The sequence below is a fragment of the Ricinus communis genome, chromosome 1, assembly GCF_019578655.1.
Source record: "Ricinus communis isolate WT05 ecotype wild-type chromosome 1, ASM1957865v1, whole genome shotgun sequence".
NCBI classification, from domain to species: domain Eukaryota; kingdom Viridiplantae; phylum Streptophyta; class Magnoliopsida; order Malpighiales; family Euphorbiaceae; genus Ricinus; species Ricinus communis.
This window is the reverse complement of record NC_063256.1, coordinates 5,021,973-5,039,428: the sequence shown is the minus strand read 5'-3', so window position 1 is coordinate 5,039,428 and position 17,456 is coordinate 5,021,973. Positions and strand designations below refer to the sequence as shown.

The following is a 17,456-nucleotide window of genomic DNA, read 5'->3' as shown; positions in this document are numbered from 1 at the left end:
TAATAATATTATTATAATAAATTATGCCTATCATATTCTTAAACAACAATTATTTATATATATAAAAACTTAAACTCAATTAATGGTATAAAATTTGAATATGGTTCATTAACCTGCTCGATTTCAAATATAATTAGTTCTAAATCAATTATGAATATTTCTTGAGTATATTTTTTATGGCTCGTTTGTTAGATCGACTTGATTATATTTTGTATTCTGTTTTCACGTAATGTTTTAAACTAGATGTAACATTCATTATCAAAATAAATGCATGGATTGAGCAAAATAATTATTGTTAAGGAAAAAAAAAAAAGTAAAACTATTTATTTAACACATGACTGTGAAAAATGATTAATCAAATAAGTTCTAATATTCAGAATAAAATGATATTGAAATAAAAAGAAATATTGGTTCAAATAAAATATTATAAGGCTTGAACTTGAGTCACCAAATTACTGAAGTAGCAAAATTGAATCAATTTCAAATATAGTTTTATATTGATTCTAAGTAATTGTGAGTTGGTGATCTCAATTACACCCGTGAATTCCGTTTTTCACATATTTTTTCCAAACCAAACGGAACATCCCTTCTCAAAATAAATCCATGGACTGGACTGAACTGAACTGAACCAAAAGAATTTTCTTTTTCTTTTCACGAAAGAAAAAGAAAAAAAAAAGAAAAAAAGAAAAAGAAAGGCGGGACTGTTTATCCGACCCGGCCTGACGGTGATAGATGATTAGTCGAAGAAACTACTCCAGTATCGAGAGCCAAACGACGTCGAAGCAAGAGAAATGATACATTGCTGTCTTTAAAACGATAAAACCCCAAACAAATCCATCCGTTAACGAAAGCGTAACATCTCTCCCGCCATGAACACACTTTCCATTCTCCATTCTTCTCTTTCAATATCATCACTTCCCTACCACTCGAGAACCCTAGGCTTCTGCTCCCCTAAACCCCTCCACTTTTCACCTTCACATTTTTCATTTCAATTTAAACTCTCTTTCAAATCCCCTACCTCACCTCTTCCCATCGATTCCCACCTGTCCGATGCCGAAGACGACGACGACGACGACGACGACGATGAAGAAGCTGCCGATGAATATGATTACTTCTCCGGCGAAAGTTCCGTCGAAGAAATCGAAGAAAATGAAACTGAACTTATATCCGTAACTACTGAAGATTTAACTTGGCGTAATGAGGAATCAAAGAAGCAAAGAGTTGATAAGATAGTTAATGAAGTTAAACAGTTTGGAAATGATTTTATTGATGTTCACGAGCTGGCTTCTATTTATGATTTTCGCATCGACAAATTTCAGGTTCATTTTGCTATTTATTTATTTATTTAGGTTTTGTTTTGGTGAATTTATTTATTTATTTATTTTAATTGATGTATTTGATAGCGTTTGGCTATAGAAGCGTTCTTGAAAGGATGCTCGGTAGTGGTATCGGCGCCGACAAGTAGTGGAAAGACATTAATAGCTGAAGCCGCAGCAGTTGCGACCGTGGCACGAGGACGGAGGATTTTTTATACTACTCCACTCAAGGCCTTGTCCAATCAGAAGTTCCGTGATTTTCGGTTAGTAATTTCATAAACACTGTTTTGGATTTAAATACTCTAAAAATGTTTATTCCAAACAAGGCCCACTAGTGAGATAATTTATCGTTATTTATTTATTATAGAGAGACGTTTGGCGATGAAAATGTTGGTCTTCTCACTGGAGATTCTGCTGTGAATAAAGATGCTCAAGTTTTGATTATGACTACAGAGATTTTGCGCAACATGTTGTATCAAAGGTATTTTAGAAATTTTTTCTTTAATTTCTGTAGTTTCGTTATTTTAATTTTATTATATGGAATCAACTATGGAATTGGTGGTTGTAAGCTTTTCTCCTGCAGCATTGGGATGGTTTCCTCTGGGAGTGGACTCTTTCATGTTGATGTGATTGTTCTGGATGAAGTTCATTTTCTAAGCGATATCTCTCGTGGTACAGTGTGGGAGGAGATTGTAAGTTTCATTCTTATTTAGGTTTTTTCTTTCTTTATAGCCTAAACTTTTATCCCACTGACGGGCGTTGTTAACTCTCTTTCAGGTTATTTATTGTCCAAAAAAGGTTCAACTTATATGTCTGTCAGCAACAGTAAAGAATCCAGAGGAGCTAGCTGGCTGGATTAATGAGGTACGGGTTTTTTATTCAATGGAGAAATATTTCTACATAGCTTGAGGCCATCTCAGATATGGCAGATACACTGGAATGCCTATAAGCCTTAAATAACATGCTTTATTTCATTGTAAGGTTATTTTTAGTTGATTGTGGCATTGGGTGAAATAAATTGAACAATTTTACATGTATCAACTGAATTCTGCTTGCTAATTATGTCTAACTTGGCTTCTGAATGTTCTTGTGATTAGTGATCTGTGAACAGAATGTAAATCATTTTTCAAGGGTGAAAATATTGACCTTTTGTTACTTTGATTTTCTGTGTAGGTTCATGGTAAAACTGAATTGGTGACATCATCAAAGCGTCCAGTTCCCTTGACTTGGCACTTCTCCACAAAGACCTCTTTGTTCCCTCTGCTTGATGAGAAGGGAAAGCATATGAATAGGTTTATTTTCCATTATTCTAGTTTATCTCCTGGAAGAAAAATATATTCTTATTGTCCTTAAAATGATTTATTCAATTTAGCACATTTCTTTAATAGTTGTTGCATATTAAACTTTATATCTTCCTGATGATAACTGCACATAGCATTGGTGGTGACAGTATATGTATACAATGGTTGTGTCGTTTCTTTCAATTTTTGTTTCAGTGTTCAAGGCTCTAGGGAACATAGTGTTAGAAAGATCTAATAGGGAAAATAAAAAAAGACTCGTATCTGTGTGCTGTCACTTCGGGTAATAATTGGTTGGAAACTCCTAACAATATGGAATTTATTTCTTAATTTTAAAGTGTGGCTATCTGTAAAGGAGGAGATCAAGGCTGCCCTGTTGTTTTATGATTTACAATGTAAAACTGTAAATATGCCAATAAAATCATTGCTAGCGTGCTCTTGCTTTTTTTACAGTCCTGTGAGAGATTGTCTAGATCAAGCTGTATGCTAAAGTCCAAGACTTTTGCACTGCACTAAAAACAGTGACTCCTACATTCAGTCAATAACTGTATTATTTCTTTTTTTTTTTACTGAATACTTAATAGTGAAACTATCCTATATCCTTGGTGGAATTTACTATTGAATTATGATGACATGATCTGCTGTGCCAAGCATGATACATGCCCATGATGGCAATTTGTGGTGCTCATATTTTGCTCAAGTTTTAATGCCATGTCTTTTAGATAGCGGTTTACATTGGTCCCATGTCCCCACCTACATTGTATTATTATCATTAATTCTGGTTTGTTTTTCAAATTGGAACAGGAAGCTGTCACTTAATTATTTGCAACTTTCTGCTTCAGGAGTTAAGTCTTACAAAGACGATGGGCCCAGAAGAAGGAATTCAAGAAAACGTGGGAGTAACATGGGAATTAACAGTATTGCTAGCATGTCTGGAGAACCTCTGTCTAAGAATGACATTGGCAGAATCCGCCGTTCACTGGTAAGAGCCATGCTTTTTGAATAAAGTATTCTCCTTGTGGTTGGTTTTGTTATCCATCTCTAGAATGAAAAGGGAAAAAGAAAAAAAGAAAAAAAAGAAATCTATTTATACAGTAAATTACAACTTCCCAGGTGCCTCAAGTAGTTGATACACTGACACAGCTTAAGGTAAGGGATATGCTGCCAGCAATTTGGTTTATCTTTAATAGGAGAGGATGTGATGCAGCCATGCAGTACCTTGAAGGTTGCAAACTCTTAGATGAATGTGAGACGAGTGAGGTTGAACTAGCTTTGAAACGGTTCAGCATTCAAAATCCTGATGCTGTCAGGGAGACTGCTGTCAAAGGGCTTTTAAAAGGGGTTGCTGCACACCATGCAGGCTGCCTCCCCCTGTGGAAATCATTTATTGAAGAACTGTTTCAAAGAGGACTTATTAAAGTTGTCTTTGCTACAGAAACTCTTGCTGCTGGAATCAACATGCCTGCTAGGACAGCTGTTATATCATCTCTCAGCAAGAGAAGTAGTAGTGGACGTATCCAATTAAGCCCAAATGAATTGCTTCAAATGGCTGGACGAGCAGGTCGTAGAGGCATTGATGAAAGGGGCCATGTTGTATTGGTTCAGACTCCTAATGAAGATGCTGAGGAGTGCTGCAAGCTTCTGTTTGCTGGGCTAAAACCTCTTGTATCTCAATTTACAGCTTCATATGGTATGGTGCTGAATCTCCTTGCTGGTGCAAAAGTCACGCATATATCAAATGAATCAGATAATATAAAAGTTCTTCAGGCTGGAAGAACTTTGGAAGAAGCAAGAAAATTAGTTGAGCAAAGTTTTGGGACCTATATTGGTAGCAATGTGATGCTTGCTTCAAGAGAGGAGCTTGCTAGAACACAGGAAGAGATTGAAAAATTAATGTCAGAAATCAGTGATGATGCTATAGATAGAAAAAGCAGGCAGACCCTATCTGAGGAGCCATATAAGGAGATCGCAGATCTGCAGGAACAACTGAGAGAAGAAAAACGCCTTCGAACTGAACTGCGAAGAATAATGGAAGTGAAGAGACTGAGTGCTCTCAAGCTTCTATTTGAGGAGTTGGGAAATGATCACTTGCCCTTTTTGTGCATACAATACAAAGACTCTGAGGGAGTAGAACACTCTGTCCCTGTTGTTTATATGGGGAAGGCTGACTCTACTGATAGTTCGAAACTTAAAAACATGGTTTCTACATCTGATTCATTTGCAACAAATGCTGTAATAGTCCAGTCAATTGCTAGTGAAGTGGAAACTGTGGAAGATCTCGTACCATGTTACTATGTGGCTCTTGGTTCAGATAATTCTTGGTATCTTTTTACAGAGAAATGGGTTAAAACTATTTATAGGACAGGCTTTCCCAATGTGGCTTTGGCTCAAGGGGACGCTGTACCTCGTGAAGTTATGCGAAAGCTACTTGACAAGGAAGAGAAGCAGTGGGAAAAGCTCGCCGATTCTGAACTTGGTGGCTTATGGTATATGGAAGGTTCCTTAGAGACATGGTCCTGGAGTTTAAATGTGCCAGTTCTAAATAGCCTTTCTGAAAATGATGAGGTATTGCACGGGTCACAAGCCTATCATGATGCTGTCGAGCATTACAAAGGACAAAGAACCAAAGTTGCACGTTTAAAGAAAAAGATAGCACGTACAGAGGGCTTTAGAGAATATAAAAAGATCTTAGATTGGAAGAGTTTTACTGAAGACAAGATTAAACGCCTGAAGGCTAGATCAAACCGTTTGATTAATCGAATAGAGGAAATTGAACCATCAGGTTGGAAGGAATTTTTGAAGATCAGCAATGTTGTACATGAGATTAGGGCATTGGACATCAATACACAGGTAATATTTCCGCTTGGTGAGACAGCGGCTGCAATTCGAGGAGAAAATGAACTCTGGCTTGCAATGGTTCTACGAAGCAAAATCTTATTGGATTTAAAACCTGCACAACTTGCTGCGGTATGTGCAAGTGTAGTTTCTGAAGGGATCAAAGTTCGAGCATGGGAAAATAATAGCTACATTTATGAACCTTCTTCTGCGGTGTTCAATATTATTGGCAAATTGGAAGAGCAAAGAAGCTCTCTTTTGCAACTTCAAGAAAAACATGGTGTGGAAATATCCTGTTATTTGGATAGCCAGTTTTCAGGTATGGTTGAAGCCTGGGCTTCAGGCCTAAGTTGGAAGGAAATGATGATGGATTGTGCGATGGATGATGGAGATCTAGCTCGACTAATAAGACGAACAATAGACCTACTGGCTCAGATCCCAAAATTGCCCGACATTGACCCAGCGTTACAAAGCAATGCAAAGACTGCATATGATATCATGGACCGTCCACCGATAAGCGAATTATCTGGATAAATTTTTTACAGATGGTTCAGAGTTTCGAGAACTCAAAACATTTGTTAAATGTGTATCCATTTAATTCAATCAAAAAGGTTGTGCCCTAAACTGGGTTTGCCAATATGATTATATTGAAATCACAATGTACAACTTCATTTGACAAATTCGTGACACGAACAAGGATGCATGTATAGAATTCTAGAGCTGCCAGGCTGCCGCCTTTAATGCTATGTGGTTCTCTCAGGTCTCTTCTATTAGTTTGTTCTGTATCATTAGTTCTGTTCTTAATTGATTCCTTAGATATTTGCTACAAGGAATTCTCTTGTAGCAGGTAAGGCGACAGTGAGAATGGAGGCGATGCGCAAAGATATTGTCATGTTGATGGTTTAGAGTAAATAAATAAATTAATAATATATTTTTTATTGTTAATTTTAGAATAGGAGATGGGGAGGTGATTCTGGCTGTCATGGGAGGAAGCATCGCCTGCAACAGCAAGGGAAAGAAGAGTGTTTGAATAGATTTAACAAACTACAGCTTACTCTTTTAACAAAATTAGAAGGAAATAAGAAAAATGCCCATAGTTTGCAGGATTCGAGAATTTCATAAAATGGTTGTAATTTGACCTTGTTTTTTCCCAATTGAATATCTGGAATATTCCCCACCCAGTCACTATTATCAATTCCTAACAAAGTTTAACTATAGCTGGTTGCAATTGTTGAACCATCTGAATGGTAAAAGCATTTATCTTAAGAGAAATAGATTAGAAGGGCACCTTCCATGTATCTGAGAGAAAAATATTATAAAAATATTGATGAATGGAATGAACATATATCTCGGGTATTACATCACATGTCATTTCTATTTACAAGATTGTGGCAGAAAAAAGCCACGAACTTACACTATACTACAATCTGGCGGAGCCATTTTCTGTTTGATTCTTTATTCTCTTGGTGAGACACATTTTGAAGATAATTTCAGTTGTGGCGCCATCAAACTTCCATTTCTAGCGCCTCCATCATCTTTCAATATGCTCTGACAGCACAAATATCAGATCAATCGTCTTCTATCATTTGCTTGTTAAGATTTTTTCTTTTTTAAAAAAAAGAGATATAATCGATGTTAAAAAGTCAGTTCCACATGCTTGTTTTGACAAAAGACGTTGAGAAGATTAGCGAATCACATACAAACCTCAACAAAGGTTGTTTGCATGTGCATGGATCTGTCTAAATGAAACTTCGAAAATAATAAAGCCAAGTAAATGCAAATTCAGTATCAAAAGAATCAATACACACCATGTCCACTTTCAGGGTCACAGAAAGGCCTCTTATGAGCTGGATAACCATCTGTGAAACTGCTCTACTTTTTTGGAAGTCTTTGTTTGGTCATGGCATGAGCTGTTTGGTTGCGGAGTTCTTTTTCTCCTCTTAGTTCGGAACAAAAAATCTTCTGTATCTAAAACGTAGGATACCTATCATGTAGAAATTACCAAAACATTAACAGAAGAAATACGAATCAACCAACAGGAAACCATGTTTCATGGTTTGTCTGACTGGAAAAGATATCATAAATACAGAAGAGCATACTTTGGATGAATTGCAAGCAATCTTGCACTCTAGACCATTAAGCACTTGAAATCCTTCCATAGTCTGAGATTCATCATGACTTCCACATCTGTGTTTATTCCTGCCAGCGCAGATGTTATTAGCCTCAGAAAACAAGAAAAATAAACTTTTTCCCATTGTATCTACTCACCTCTTCAGGAAAATCCCAGACTTTTCCTTTTTGTCAGGAACAATGGAGAGGAATTCATTGTGCAGATATGCTGCAAAATTAGGATCCATGGAAACAGCAGTCACTTCAGGCTTATCATGTCCAAAGTCCATGAGCTGAATAGACAAATGGGTTGGTGTGGAACACTGCAGTGGACAATCATCGCATTACAATTATCGTATAATTAACAGTTCATATTTTGCATCACAATCGATCAAAGGAAATGAGAGCAAAACCACTAGACACTTAACACATTCAATTCGATATATGTTCTCATCATGAAGAAGAACGCGGGCATTTTCATGATAGACTACATCAATGAATCGTCCAGGTTTTCTTGATTTTTCATATGCATATAGTTGAAGTAGCTTGTTGTCCATCTCATCAGATGCCACTGTTTGGAGCTGAAGAAAACAATTCAAGGTTTAGGTTCGAAGACAGAAAAATGGGGAAAAAACAAAAATTAATCCAACAGGAAAAAAAAACTTAACCTGTTTGACAAGTTTATATATCAACTTGTCTAATGTGAATAGAACATATGATTGGGTTCCAATAATAGCCCGGCAGTCATCCTCAAATTTTGTATTATCAGAAGAACCGTCAAGCAAGTTGTAAAGAGCACTCATAAACCTGCAAGCATATAACCACCTTAATAAGGATTAATCACATCCGAGTTGATTGAATGACCAGAAGTTTTAAAGCTTAAGCACCTGGCATAGAGATCAGTAGGACTTGTATCATTTGACGCCCTCCATTTCCTTTCAGCAGATGATGAATTAATTTTTGCTGATTGTATTCTCTCATAGAGCGTCTGAACATTTATGGAATGGGAATATGATGTTAATGAAAAAAGTCGCATATCTAAAATTAAAAGGTCATCTAAATGAACTATAACATGAGAAGGGCATTACTTGATGAAGCCTAAAAAGCACATAGAAAGAATCATTTCCATAGAAAACCCGAGAACCCTTATCTTTGTCATGCAATGCTGGTGGTACATGCTTTGCTAGAGGCTTCACGTTTAGAAGAAATCGTTCTGAAAACGGCAACATCGTTCCTTCTCCTTCAACATCGTGGGCATCAGCCATCCCTTCGGCCTCACCTTCACTTTCAGCTTTATTATCATGCTCATCATGTTCTCCAGCTTCCTCATGCTCTTCCCGAGAACAATCTTCACCATCACCGGACTCACTTCCAGAAACCTCACCATTCTCAGAGGCATTCTCACTGTCCTCTGATGACCTGTGAGCACTTTCATCGCCTTCATCATCAGCATCAGCATCATTTTCTCCTCCTGCCTCCCCACATGTTTCTTCTTCACCATGTCTTGTTTGGTATTGCCTGTTTACAGCATTTTCCTTTGCCTTATGCACAGCCTCTGAACCAGCTTCTCCATAAGCTGCAAAATTATCTTCCTCAAAATCTCCATTTGGAGACAATTCACCCTCTTCTCTCTCAATTTTAAATTGTGCAGCAGATTCATCATTATATCTCTGACTCCTCATGCCTTCTATCATCAGCCCATTTGTGGATATGTTTGGTCTTGAAAAATCACCACCCTGTTAGATCAATAATAAGAAGACAGTCTTCTTTCATCAGAAGATTATAACAATAAATCTAAATCCTTAACCTTCTTTCATTAATTTAGTTGTTTATTTGTCAACAGCCCCAAGCAAAATCAAGCTGTCAATCACTTTCATAGGCATTGTTTATTTCTCTAATAAATACCCATGTTAAGACCACTAGAAACTAGAAACCTTGTCCAAAAAAGAGAAGAACGGCAAAAAGAAAAAGGAGATAAGAGCTTATAAGAACCTAGCTAAATTCATGGATTCAGTACTTATAAAAGATGACAACCAAGCTAACCATCAGACTTAGCAAATACTTCAGCTTAAAACCTAGCTGCATGACATCGACCTAATAAAAGCATGTTCTGCTTGAGTGTCAGATACAGAACTCATGCACAAACATACCTCTGCTGAAGGTAAATTTTCATTGCTTGAACCTAATCCGAACCCACCATTGAGGGCACCATTGCTTGGTCTTGAAGGAGTATTGTTAAGCCCTAGCAACAAAAACTGTGTCAGAAAAATAGCTATCCTTTTCAGAGGGAAAAGAAATTGAAAGAAACAACTAAACGGGCATAGGGCTGTCAGGACTAAAAAGATAAAAAGAGCTACAAATTACATAACATGTAAGCATGCATCAGACCTGATTCTACATTAGTTCTTCCATTACTTAGCTCTGCTCCAGTGGCAAGTGATGTGTTTGAATTGACCAATCGTTCACTGGAAGTAGCTTGTTTGCCAACTACTGATGTTTCATCAGCTGAGGCAGGATTATTCTGCAATTTATCATGTTGAATTGTACTGCAGGATGTATCACTCTTACGAGCAATTCGTTCTACATCTGGAGAACCATTATCTCCATTTGGCAACCAGTTCCTGCATGAACTGGATTGCTCAAGTGGCATGCTTTCATCTCCGTTCCTAGAAGGATTTGGATGCTTGTTGATAATTGTAGCACCACCACTAGGGCTGCCTTCACTATCTCCACTTTTGGAGGAATGATTCTTTGCCTTCACAACATCTTCTGTGTCCTCTGCACCCTGAGGCCGAGAAGGAACACCAAGCATGGGTTCCAAAAAAGTTGTCCAAACCTTCATGACTTTGTCCAACTGTTCAGTTGTACAGACTTCTCCACAGGAGTATTTAATGAGCTGATATAAATCCTCATGAATGTCAGGATCTGGGTACTCAAATTCCAAATTTGGTATAATAGGCCGTCTGTTTCCAGCAGCAAAAGCAAGAAGCATATCATCTTCTTTCCGCTTCTTCTCACTAAGTTCTTTGATTTCTGCCAATAAGGCTGCAAAACACATGGTGTATTAGTATGAATCATAAATAAATTCATGTGACTATCATAGACAGGAAACCCAAACAGCCATCAGAGAAAGATGGAAATACAATCTTTCAAGAGTCAAGAGACCAAACATTACTAGGTTATCAGTAAGAAGTGTTCTCTCTAGCTTATTTTTTTAGCTATGAAAATGAATAGATAGCAGAACATGACAACGGTGATGCATCATTGTTCTTGTTCAATCAAAGATATAAAATAATGTTGTATTGTATTTCAAGTAAATATCATTAGTTTACCCTTTGTGCTCAAGCTCTTAGTATCCTGCTGCTTGAAATAGAAGCTACGATGATCAAGGGACTTGTGATAGTTCTTAGCATAAATTTCAGCCCAAACTTTGTTAAAGTCAGCACGGCACTTTTGCCACTCTTCTTGTTTCTGCTTCAAACGAGTTAATATAACGGGCAAAGCAAGAGAAGTGTTCTTCCTTAATACGTCCATCACATCAAGCCCATGATCACCATACAAACGCTCAATGCACCTTACATTCAGAGCTACAACAAGAGAAAACACTACCATCAAGAAATGAATTAAAGAGATTGAGTCAAATAAATAAGCACAAGGAAGCAGCGAATAAATTAGCATATGAAAACACTAGGTACTAATATTTCATTAATCATTAATCAGCTTGTATAACCTGTTAAGTGCTCATCAATACGTATTAGGCCATCTGCTTTGATTGTATTATTGTTGATCTTTTCCAACAGTTCTTCGACGCGCTTGGTTGTCACCTTCACAGATTCCAACAACATGTCCAGCTCAAACCTGACAACAACAAACATCATCATACAATTAGGGGTAACAGCATATTAAAAAAGTTTAAGACTATCTTAGTCGAAAATTTCCATTATAAAGGAAGAGCAGAAAACACAATACTGCCATCTCAACTTCCTACAAACTAACCAAGCAAAGATCCTCAACCATAAAAATCATCATGACAACATAAGAGGTTTCAATTAAAACTTAAAAGTACATAGTTATGCACACATACAGCCCCAAAGACACAGCAACAGAAGACAATTTTAGTTCAACATATATAACCATCAGGCAAACTCAAACCTGTCATCTTCACATCGAAACAGGCTTTCTTCATACTGGTTTTTCCGCATGTGTTTAAAAGAATAATCTTCACTTCCTGAAGTGACAGATACCCAATGATCATTTAGTACTTCAGCACCAAGTTCTGTCCTCTGACTTGCTGAAGGTATGGGATACTGCCTCAATATAACGACAGCCATAAGGTTTCAGAAAATTGAACAAAAGTTCAGGAATCTCCTAAACTAAAAAATCCAAGTACAAGCATAAGTCACATACATTCTTTGGTAGAAGTCGATAGCTGGGAGTGCAGCGCTCACAGTTAGATAGGTCAAGTTCATTAATGGGTTTTGCCAAAAACTTATCCTTGCTAGAAAATAAGGACATCTTGTGACCCCCAGTATCTTTAGGACCAAAGGCTACATTTTTGTCAAGTCTATCCCTTTCACGCGTTTCGCGTTCTCTATCTTTGATCCCATCTTCCCTCCCGCGATCCCGATCTCTATCCTTGTCTTCCAGCTTCACAGGTCTAGGCAAATTACCTTCATTCCACAGGGATTCTGGAATAAGAAATAATAAACAACCAAGCATTAAATCTTCGGTAACCCAGTTCAGATTCTTTTACATCTGAACCAATAACCGTTTCCAAATAATTTAAGCCAGAATTGAAAACATAATCATTCCAAAATGAAGATTGTGCAATTGCTAGTTGGCTATTTATATATCTACATATTTAAAATAAGCAGATTCTGTATTAATGATATATCATCAATATGAACAGTTATCTGGTTTACTTTCTAGAATCATTCAATTCACGAAAGACTGAAACCAAATAAAAAGAAGAGAAAAATACTAAACTGACTTCACTGCTCTGGAAAACTCAAATGTAAAATAAAACAATATTCTATCAAAGATACAAAAACTGATGCTGGTTATGTGTGGCATGATACTTGCTTATGTAAATCAGTATGCACCAATAATTTTGTTAGAGAAGCAATATCATCTTAAGAGGACCCTGGACAATAACATTAAAAATAAGTCATTTCACTTACTTTTACTCACAACACCTGCTAGTAGACCTTCTGCATGACAAATCAATTACATAATGTCAGCAATGCAAATTTCCTAAATAATAAACTGAAGCATCTATCAGAAAAAGTTACCATTCTTTTCACATCGAGCCAAAAATTCATCAAAGCCATCCATAAGATCTTGATATTTTCCAAGTAAATCATTTACCTGATACAGGCAAAAGTATTCATGCATCAGAAGGTCTATTACAGCAACCGTCACTCTACAAGTGGTTTAAAACGGAATTGGATAGTGACAATGTTTCTTATAAGTTCATATGAGTACAGATGATCCAACAGTATTCAACAATGAGAGGCTGCCAAATTAGTCATATAGAGTTGGTTAAAATATAGCTTTCACTAAACAGCCTTAGAGTCATCCAGAAACAAAAGTGAGTGTCCTTCCAGTCAAACCATCAAATATCTATTTAGAATGCAAAAATAAAAAATAAAGAGACATTTCAAAGAAAACATATTTCAAAATTCAAGCAGACCCTGTGCTATACATGAACACCATATCCATTATTTCAACTGTTTCACAAGCACAACTAGAGAATTCACTAAAATCTTTTGTTTTACTTTTTTTTGTCTGTATAGTATAAAATAGAAAAGATATCAACCATACCAAGGATTGTAACTCTGCTCTTGTGATAATTTCCTTGGTATATAGATGAAGGCACCTCAAAAATCCTTGGTAATCATCAGCATTACGCAGCTTTTCCTTCACTTTCTCACAGAAAGACAGTTCTTGACTTAGTGCATCTGCCATGACATGAACCACATCAGCAAGGAAAAAATAATTTAAAAAAAGGATGGTAACATACAACTCAAAATACAAAAGGAGCACTTATAATGATAATTAACAAAAAAAAAAAAAAAAAAAAATGCAGGGCAAAATAAAAAGCTCATAACACAAAAAGAATAAAGACATGAACAAGAAGTAATTGTAAAATCAATGAATAAAAGAAGTCTCAAAAAGAGAAAGAAAATAATGAAAGAAAGAGATAGCACAAACTAAGCCATAAATTATTAAGGACATCATCAATTTATTAAAAAGCTAACTGCAATAACGACAATAGAAACTTTAAAAGGTATATAAAGATGAAGCATGGTGAACAGGAACAAGTGATTACTTTGCACCGCACATGTGCATAATGACAATATTTTCAATCATTCACTCATTGAAAATATTTCTAAAATTCAAGTCCTTTCTTGATGTAAGAACTCATGAAATTGAGACTTTGAACCATATCTATCTGCACAAAATAACACAAATGTAAAGCCGAGAACTCACTTTTCACAGCATTTTTATCATCAAAAGTGGATGAAACAGGGTGCATTCCAAAATTTTCATCCCCATCCCCACCTTGATGATCAGCAGCCGAATCTTCAACCCTACGAGTAGATTTTCGTTTGTGGGGAAACCGTTGCATGTTGAACTCACGACTGCCATCATGCTCGTAATCTCTATCTTCTCGTTCCCGTTCTCTCCTAACTCTATCTTCTCTTCTCTCCTTTTCTTTTTCACCACGTCTTCTTTGTTCTTTGTCTGATCTTATTAGAGATCTATCGTGGTCTGGATCAGGACGGTCAACACTGAAGTCACGATCTGCATGGGAAGCAGTCATCCTTTCTTTCTGGAAGGTGATGAGAAGAACCACATGTTAGTTTGGTGACTCGCATAAAATTAGAAGAGATGATCAAGGGAAGGAGAAACCTTGTCTATATGCATTTGTCGCATGGTGGGCATGGCAGAGCTCCGATCACGATGAATAGAATTCCTAACAGATGGAGCATAGTGAGCAGAGGCTGTAGCTGAAGAATCAGGTAGAAAATGAGTAAACTCCATGAGCAGATCATTGTGGTCTTGAAAAAGTGTAGCAACCTGCAAAGGAAAACAGTTTAATTAATGGTATGTGAACTATTTAGATGTATTAAGAAGGTAAAGAAAGAAAACAAGGGAGTATCTAAACAGAACAAAATATGTTGAGACAAGGAGAGATAATGACATACCTCTTGGTAGACTTCTGTAATCGATTTATTTTCTTTTCTGTACATGTTCAAAATGTCTAAAAATGATTTATAAACATGATCATCACCTTGAAACCTAGTCTGCAAAATACAATTCAGAAGGTTAAAATTCTTGAAACATATAAAAACTATATATCCAATCAAGGTTATGAAACATATTGTCTACCTTAATTTTGTTCACAAAATTAATTGCTTCTTCAAATTCAACAGGCTTTTTCTGTGGAGGTTGTTCATCCTCTAGAGGGAGGGTGATCTCATATCCCTTAGGCAAGAAGGTATTGAAACCTAAAATTAGGTCACGATGCCCTTTAAATAAATCCTTTACCCTGGCTATGACACCTGCAGTGTCAATTCTACAAAGTTGACAAAGGAAAACATTGAAACAGTGATCAGCAATCTGTAAATTGAAAAAGGAAACACATTACATGGCATGTAATGATCAAACCTTTGAGCTTTGAAATCCTTCATGACCTCAAGAAAGTCATCATATTTATCCCTTTTATCTTGAAATATATCCTTCACAGCTTTGAGATATGCCAAAGCATCATTTGTTGTTAGTTTCTGTCCACCACCACTAGCTCCTCCTCCTCCACCACCACTAGCTCCTCCTCCTCCACCACCACCACCACCACTACCACCTCCTCCTCCTCCCATCATCTGTGGTTGCCCCGAACTTCATTGTAAAAAGATTCAAACATAATAAGTAAATATAAATACTGTAAGATTCAAGGAGAAAACAACCCAGTAGATCATTGCCTAAATTCAACTAGAGGTTCACTTTTATTACATAAATCTTATACAGACGTTACTAATTGCAGGTTTATAACAGTCATTGCTAGAATAATTGCTATTCATGGTCATCTAACATCCATATACGACATCAGACTTTTAAACAGAAATTAGCAAAGAGAACCCTAGCCAAAAAATATGATCTTTCTTCATCCGTCAAACAAAGAGAAGAACAAAATTCTGAAACCTTGACTAAATACACTAATCAGTGAACTACGAATTCATATTTCTTAAACCACCAATTCCCCGAACAAAAATAACAATCAGACCGAGTTAAAGCCAATTAGCTTCTATAATCAAAGCACTAAACAGAAAATTAAAAATAAGAAACAAAATTAACTTACGTTTCACCACGTGAAGAGACCATAGGCCTCTTAAGTTGAGATTGAGAAGAAGAGGTGACGTATACATCATCTCTTGACCTCTTCATTTTTTTTCTTTTTCTATAAACAAAAAAAAAAATCTCTCTTTTTCTCTCTCTGGCTTTCTCTTCAGCAACAACAAATCATGCTTCTAAAGAACGTTGAACTAAAGCAAAAACAATCCTGCAAAAATTAACAAAATCGCAAATTTTAAAACAGTAAGCAGATCTAACCAACGCAAACTCAAACAGAACCGGAAACACGGAAATCAAAAACACACGCAGATCATTTTATTTAACCACAACGCGAGACAAGTTTAGAAGCACAAAAATCCTCACATTTACTTGAAGAGAAAGCGAATATCCAAAATCATATCCAAGAAACGCGAAATTAACAAAGAGAGAAAGAGTTAAGATCGTTTACTCGCTCAATTTAGCAAAGGAGACTTCAAGCAAGACAGAGAGAGAGGTAAATTAAAACAAATAAATAAGCAAACAGAGAAAAAAAAATTAAAAAGAAAAGGAAGGAAAAGAAAAAAGCGCTTAATGAAGATTTGCGGTTTTAAGGATGATATGAATTTTAATCAACGGACCTTTGAATATGATAATTAGATTTTTACTTTTATTCTTTGTTTTGGTTGCAAATTTTTTTTCTTTTCCCTCTGTAGAGAGAAACAGAAGAAGAAGAAGAAGAAGAAGATACAATCCAATGTCTATTATATGATGGGGCTTATTCTTATGTGTTGTGAATTTGGAAAAAAATAGATAAATAATAACAGTAACTATAAGGAAGAAGATTAAAAATGGGGCGTGGGAGATAGTAAATTAGACGGCTGTTAACCGGTTGAGTTTACCGGGTGTAGCCGGTTGAGTACTCTCTTTCTCTCTCTTTCTATATATATATATATATATGTCTATGTGAGTACAAATTAGGGCATGGTTAGGGCTTCTCTTTTTGTTTTTGTTGCGAGTCGATTTTAATTTTTTATTTGCAGATTGGGGGAGAGTGGGCATTTTTGGTAATTTCTGAGAATTTTGAAGGGTGTGTTGGAGAGAGCAGGAAGAAAGAAAGGGAAGTGAAGTGTTATCTTGTGATTCAAAATAGAACTTTTTTTTTTTTTAATGGGTTAGGGTTGGGGAAAATTCTGTGGGTTTCTTTTATTCATTTATTTATCTACAAATTGGTGATATTCTTGCTGCTGGATTTTGATTTACGTATACTTATTGGGTAATTAAGTGTGGCTGTTTTTTCATTTGTAATTATTATTATTATTTAATGTAGGTAAAATTGATCGAGTCTAAATTTAGGACAGAGAAGCAAAAAAGATTGAAAAAAAAAGGTATTAGAGGTGCGAGATTAAGCTAATCTTGATGGGTTTTCTAAAGTTGCAAACAAAAAACAAATAAATAATAAATTATCTGCAAGTAATGGACCGGTTAGAGAGAGGCGGGAATGGAAACTCACTCACTTCATGTTTTGGGCTTTTGAAGGCCTTAAAAGGCATGGATTCAATTCTGT

General features: G+C 36.2%; 2 protein-coding genes across 5 annotated transcripts; one reads left to right on the top strand and one right to left on the bottom strand.

The window, feature by feature from the left end:
• The first annotated feature begins 576 nt into the window (after positions 1-576).
• LOC8270363 (DExH-box ATP-dependent RNA helicase DExH15 chloroplastic) lies at positions 577-6,222 on the top strand. Its single transcript, XM_002520151.4, has 8 exons — positions 577-1,319; positions 1,404-1,579; positions 1,684-1,797; positions 1,900-2,008; positions 2,094-2,180; positions 2,490-2,608; positions 3,419-3,596; positions 3,728-6,222. The coding sequence occupies exons 1-8, from the start codon at positions 870-872 to the stop codon at positions 5,981-5,983; spliced, it is 3,489 nt and encodes a 1,162-aa protein (XP_002520197.2). The 5' UTR covers positions 577-869; the 3' UTR covers positions 5,984-6,222.
• A 523-nt stretch (positions 6,223-6,745) lies between these two features.
• On the bottom strand, positions 6,746-16,688 carry LOC8270362 (paired amphipathic helix protein Sin3-like 4). Of its 4 annotated transcripts, none has more exons than XM_015719798.3 (24): positions 16,531-16,688; positions 15,921-16,121; positions 15,233-15,460; positions 14,954-15,140; positions 14,770-14,868; positions 14,474-14,641; positions 14,051-14,393; positions 13,382-13,518; positions 12,850-12,925; positions 12,739-12,768; positions 11,966-12,246; positions 11,711-11,865; positions 11,289-11,416; positions 10,891-11,145; positions 9,947-10,603; positions 9,709-9,800; positions 8,647-9,294; positions 8,446-8,546; positions 8,227-8,365; positions 7,987-8,139; positions 7,718-7,881; positions 7,549-7,648; positions 7,258-7,433; positions 6,746-6,997 (listed from the first exon to the last, which is right to left on the bottom strand). In XM_015719798.3, the coding sequence occupies exons 2-23, from the start codon at positions 16,004-16,006 to the stop codon at positions 7,290-7,292; spliced, it is 4,371 nt and encodes a 1,456-aa protein (XP_015575284.2). In that variant the 5' UTR covers positions 16,007-16,121; positions 16,531-16,688; the 3' UTR covers positions 6,746-6,997; positions 7,258-7,289. The 4 variants fall into 4 exon arrangements, with proteins under 4 accessions (XP_015575284.2, XP_015575286.2, XP_015575285.2 ...); XM_015719800.3 differs by having other exon boundaries at positions 7,549-7,636; XM_015719799.3 differs by lacking the exon at positions 16,531-16,688 and adding an exon at positions 16,277-16,484.
• Positions 16,689-17,456: the final 768 nt, after the last annotated feature.

Bases quoted from the DNA above. Each gene is read 5' to 3' on its own strand.
- LOC8270363 (XM_002520151.4), top strand. From the start codon at position 870: ATGAACACACTTTCCATTCTCCATTCTTCTCTTTCAATATCATCACTT. The intron at 2,181-2,489 runs GTACGGGTTTTT...TTTTCTGTGTAG, and splicing joins TAGCTGGCTGGATTAATGAG to GTTCATGGTAAAACTGAATT. The intron at 3,597-3,727 runs GTAAGAGCCATG...ACAACTTCCCAG, and splicing joins GCAGAATCCGCCGTTCACTG to GTGCCTCAAGTAGTTGATAC.
- LOC8270362 (XM_015719798.3), bottom strand. From the start codon at position 16,006: ATGAAGAGGTCAAGAGATGATGTATACGTCACCTCTTCTTCTCAATCT. The intron at 11,866-11,965 runs GTATGTGACTTA...ATATTGAGGCAG, and splicing joins ATCGACTTCTACCAAAGAAT to TATCCCATACCTTCAGCAAG. The intron at 7,434-7,548 runs GTATGCTCTTCT...TCTACATGATAG, and splicing joins TTGCTTGCAATTCATCCAAA to GTATCCTACGTTTTAGATAC.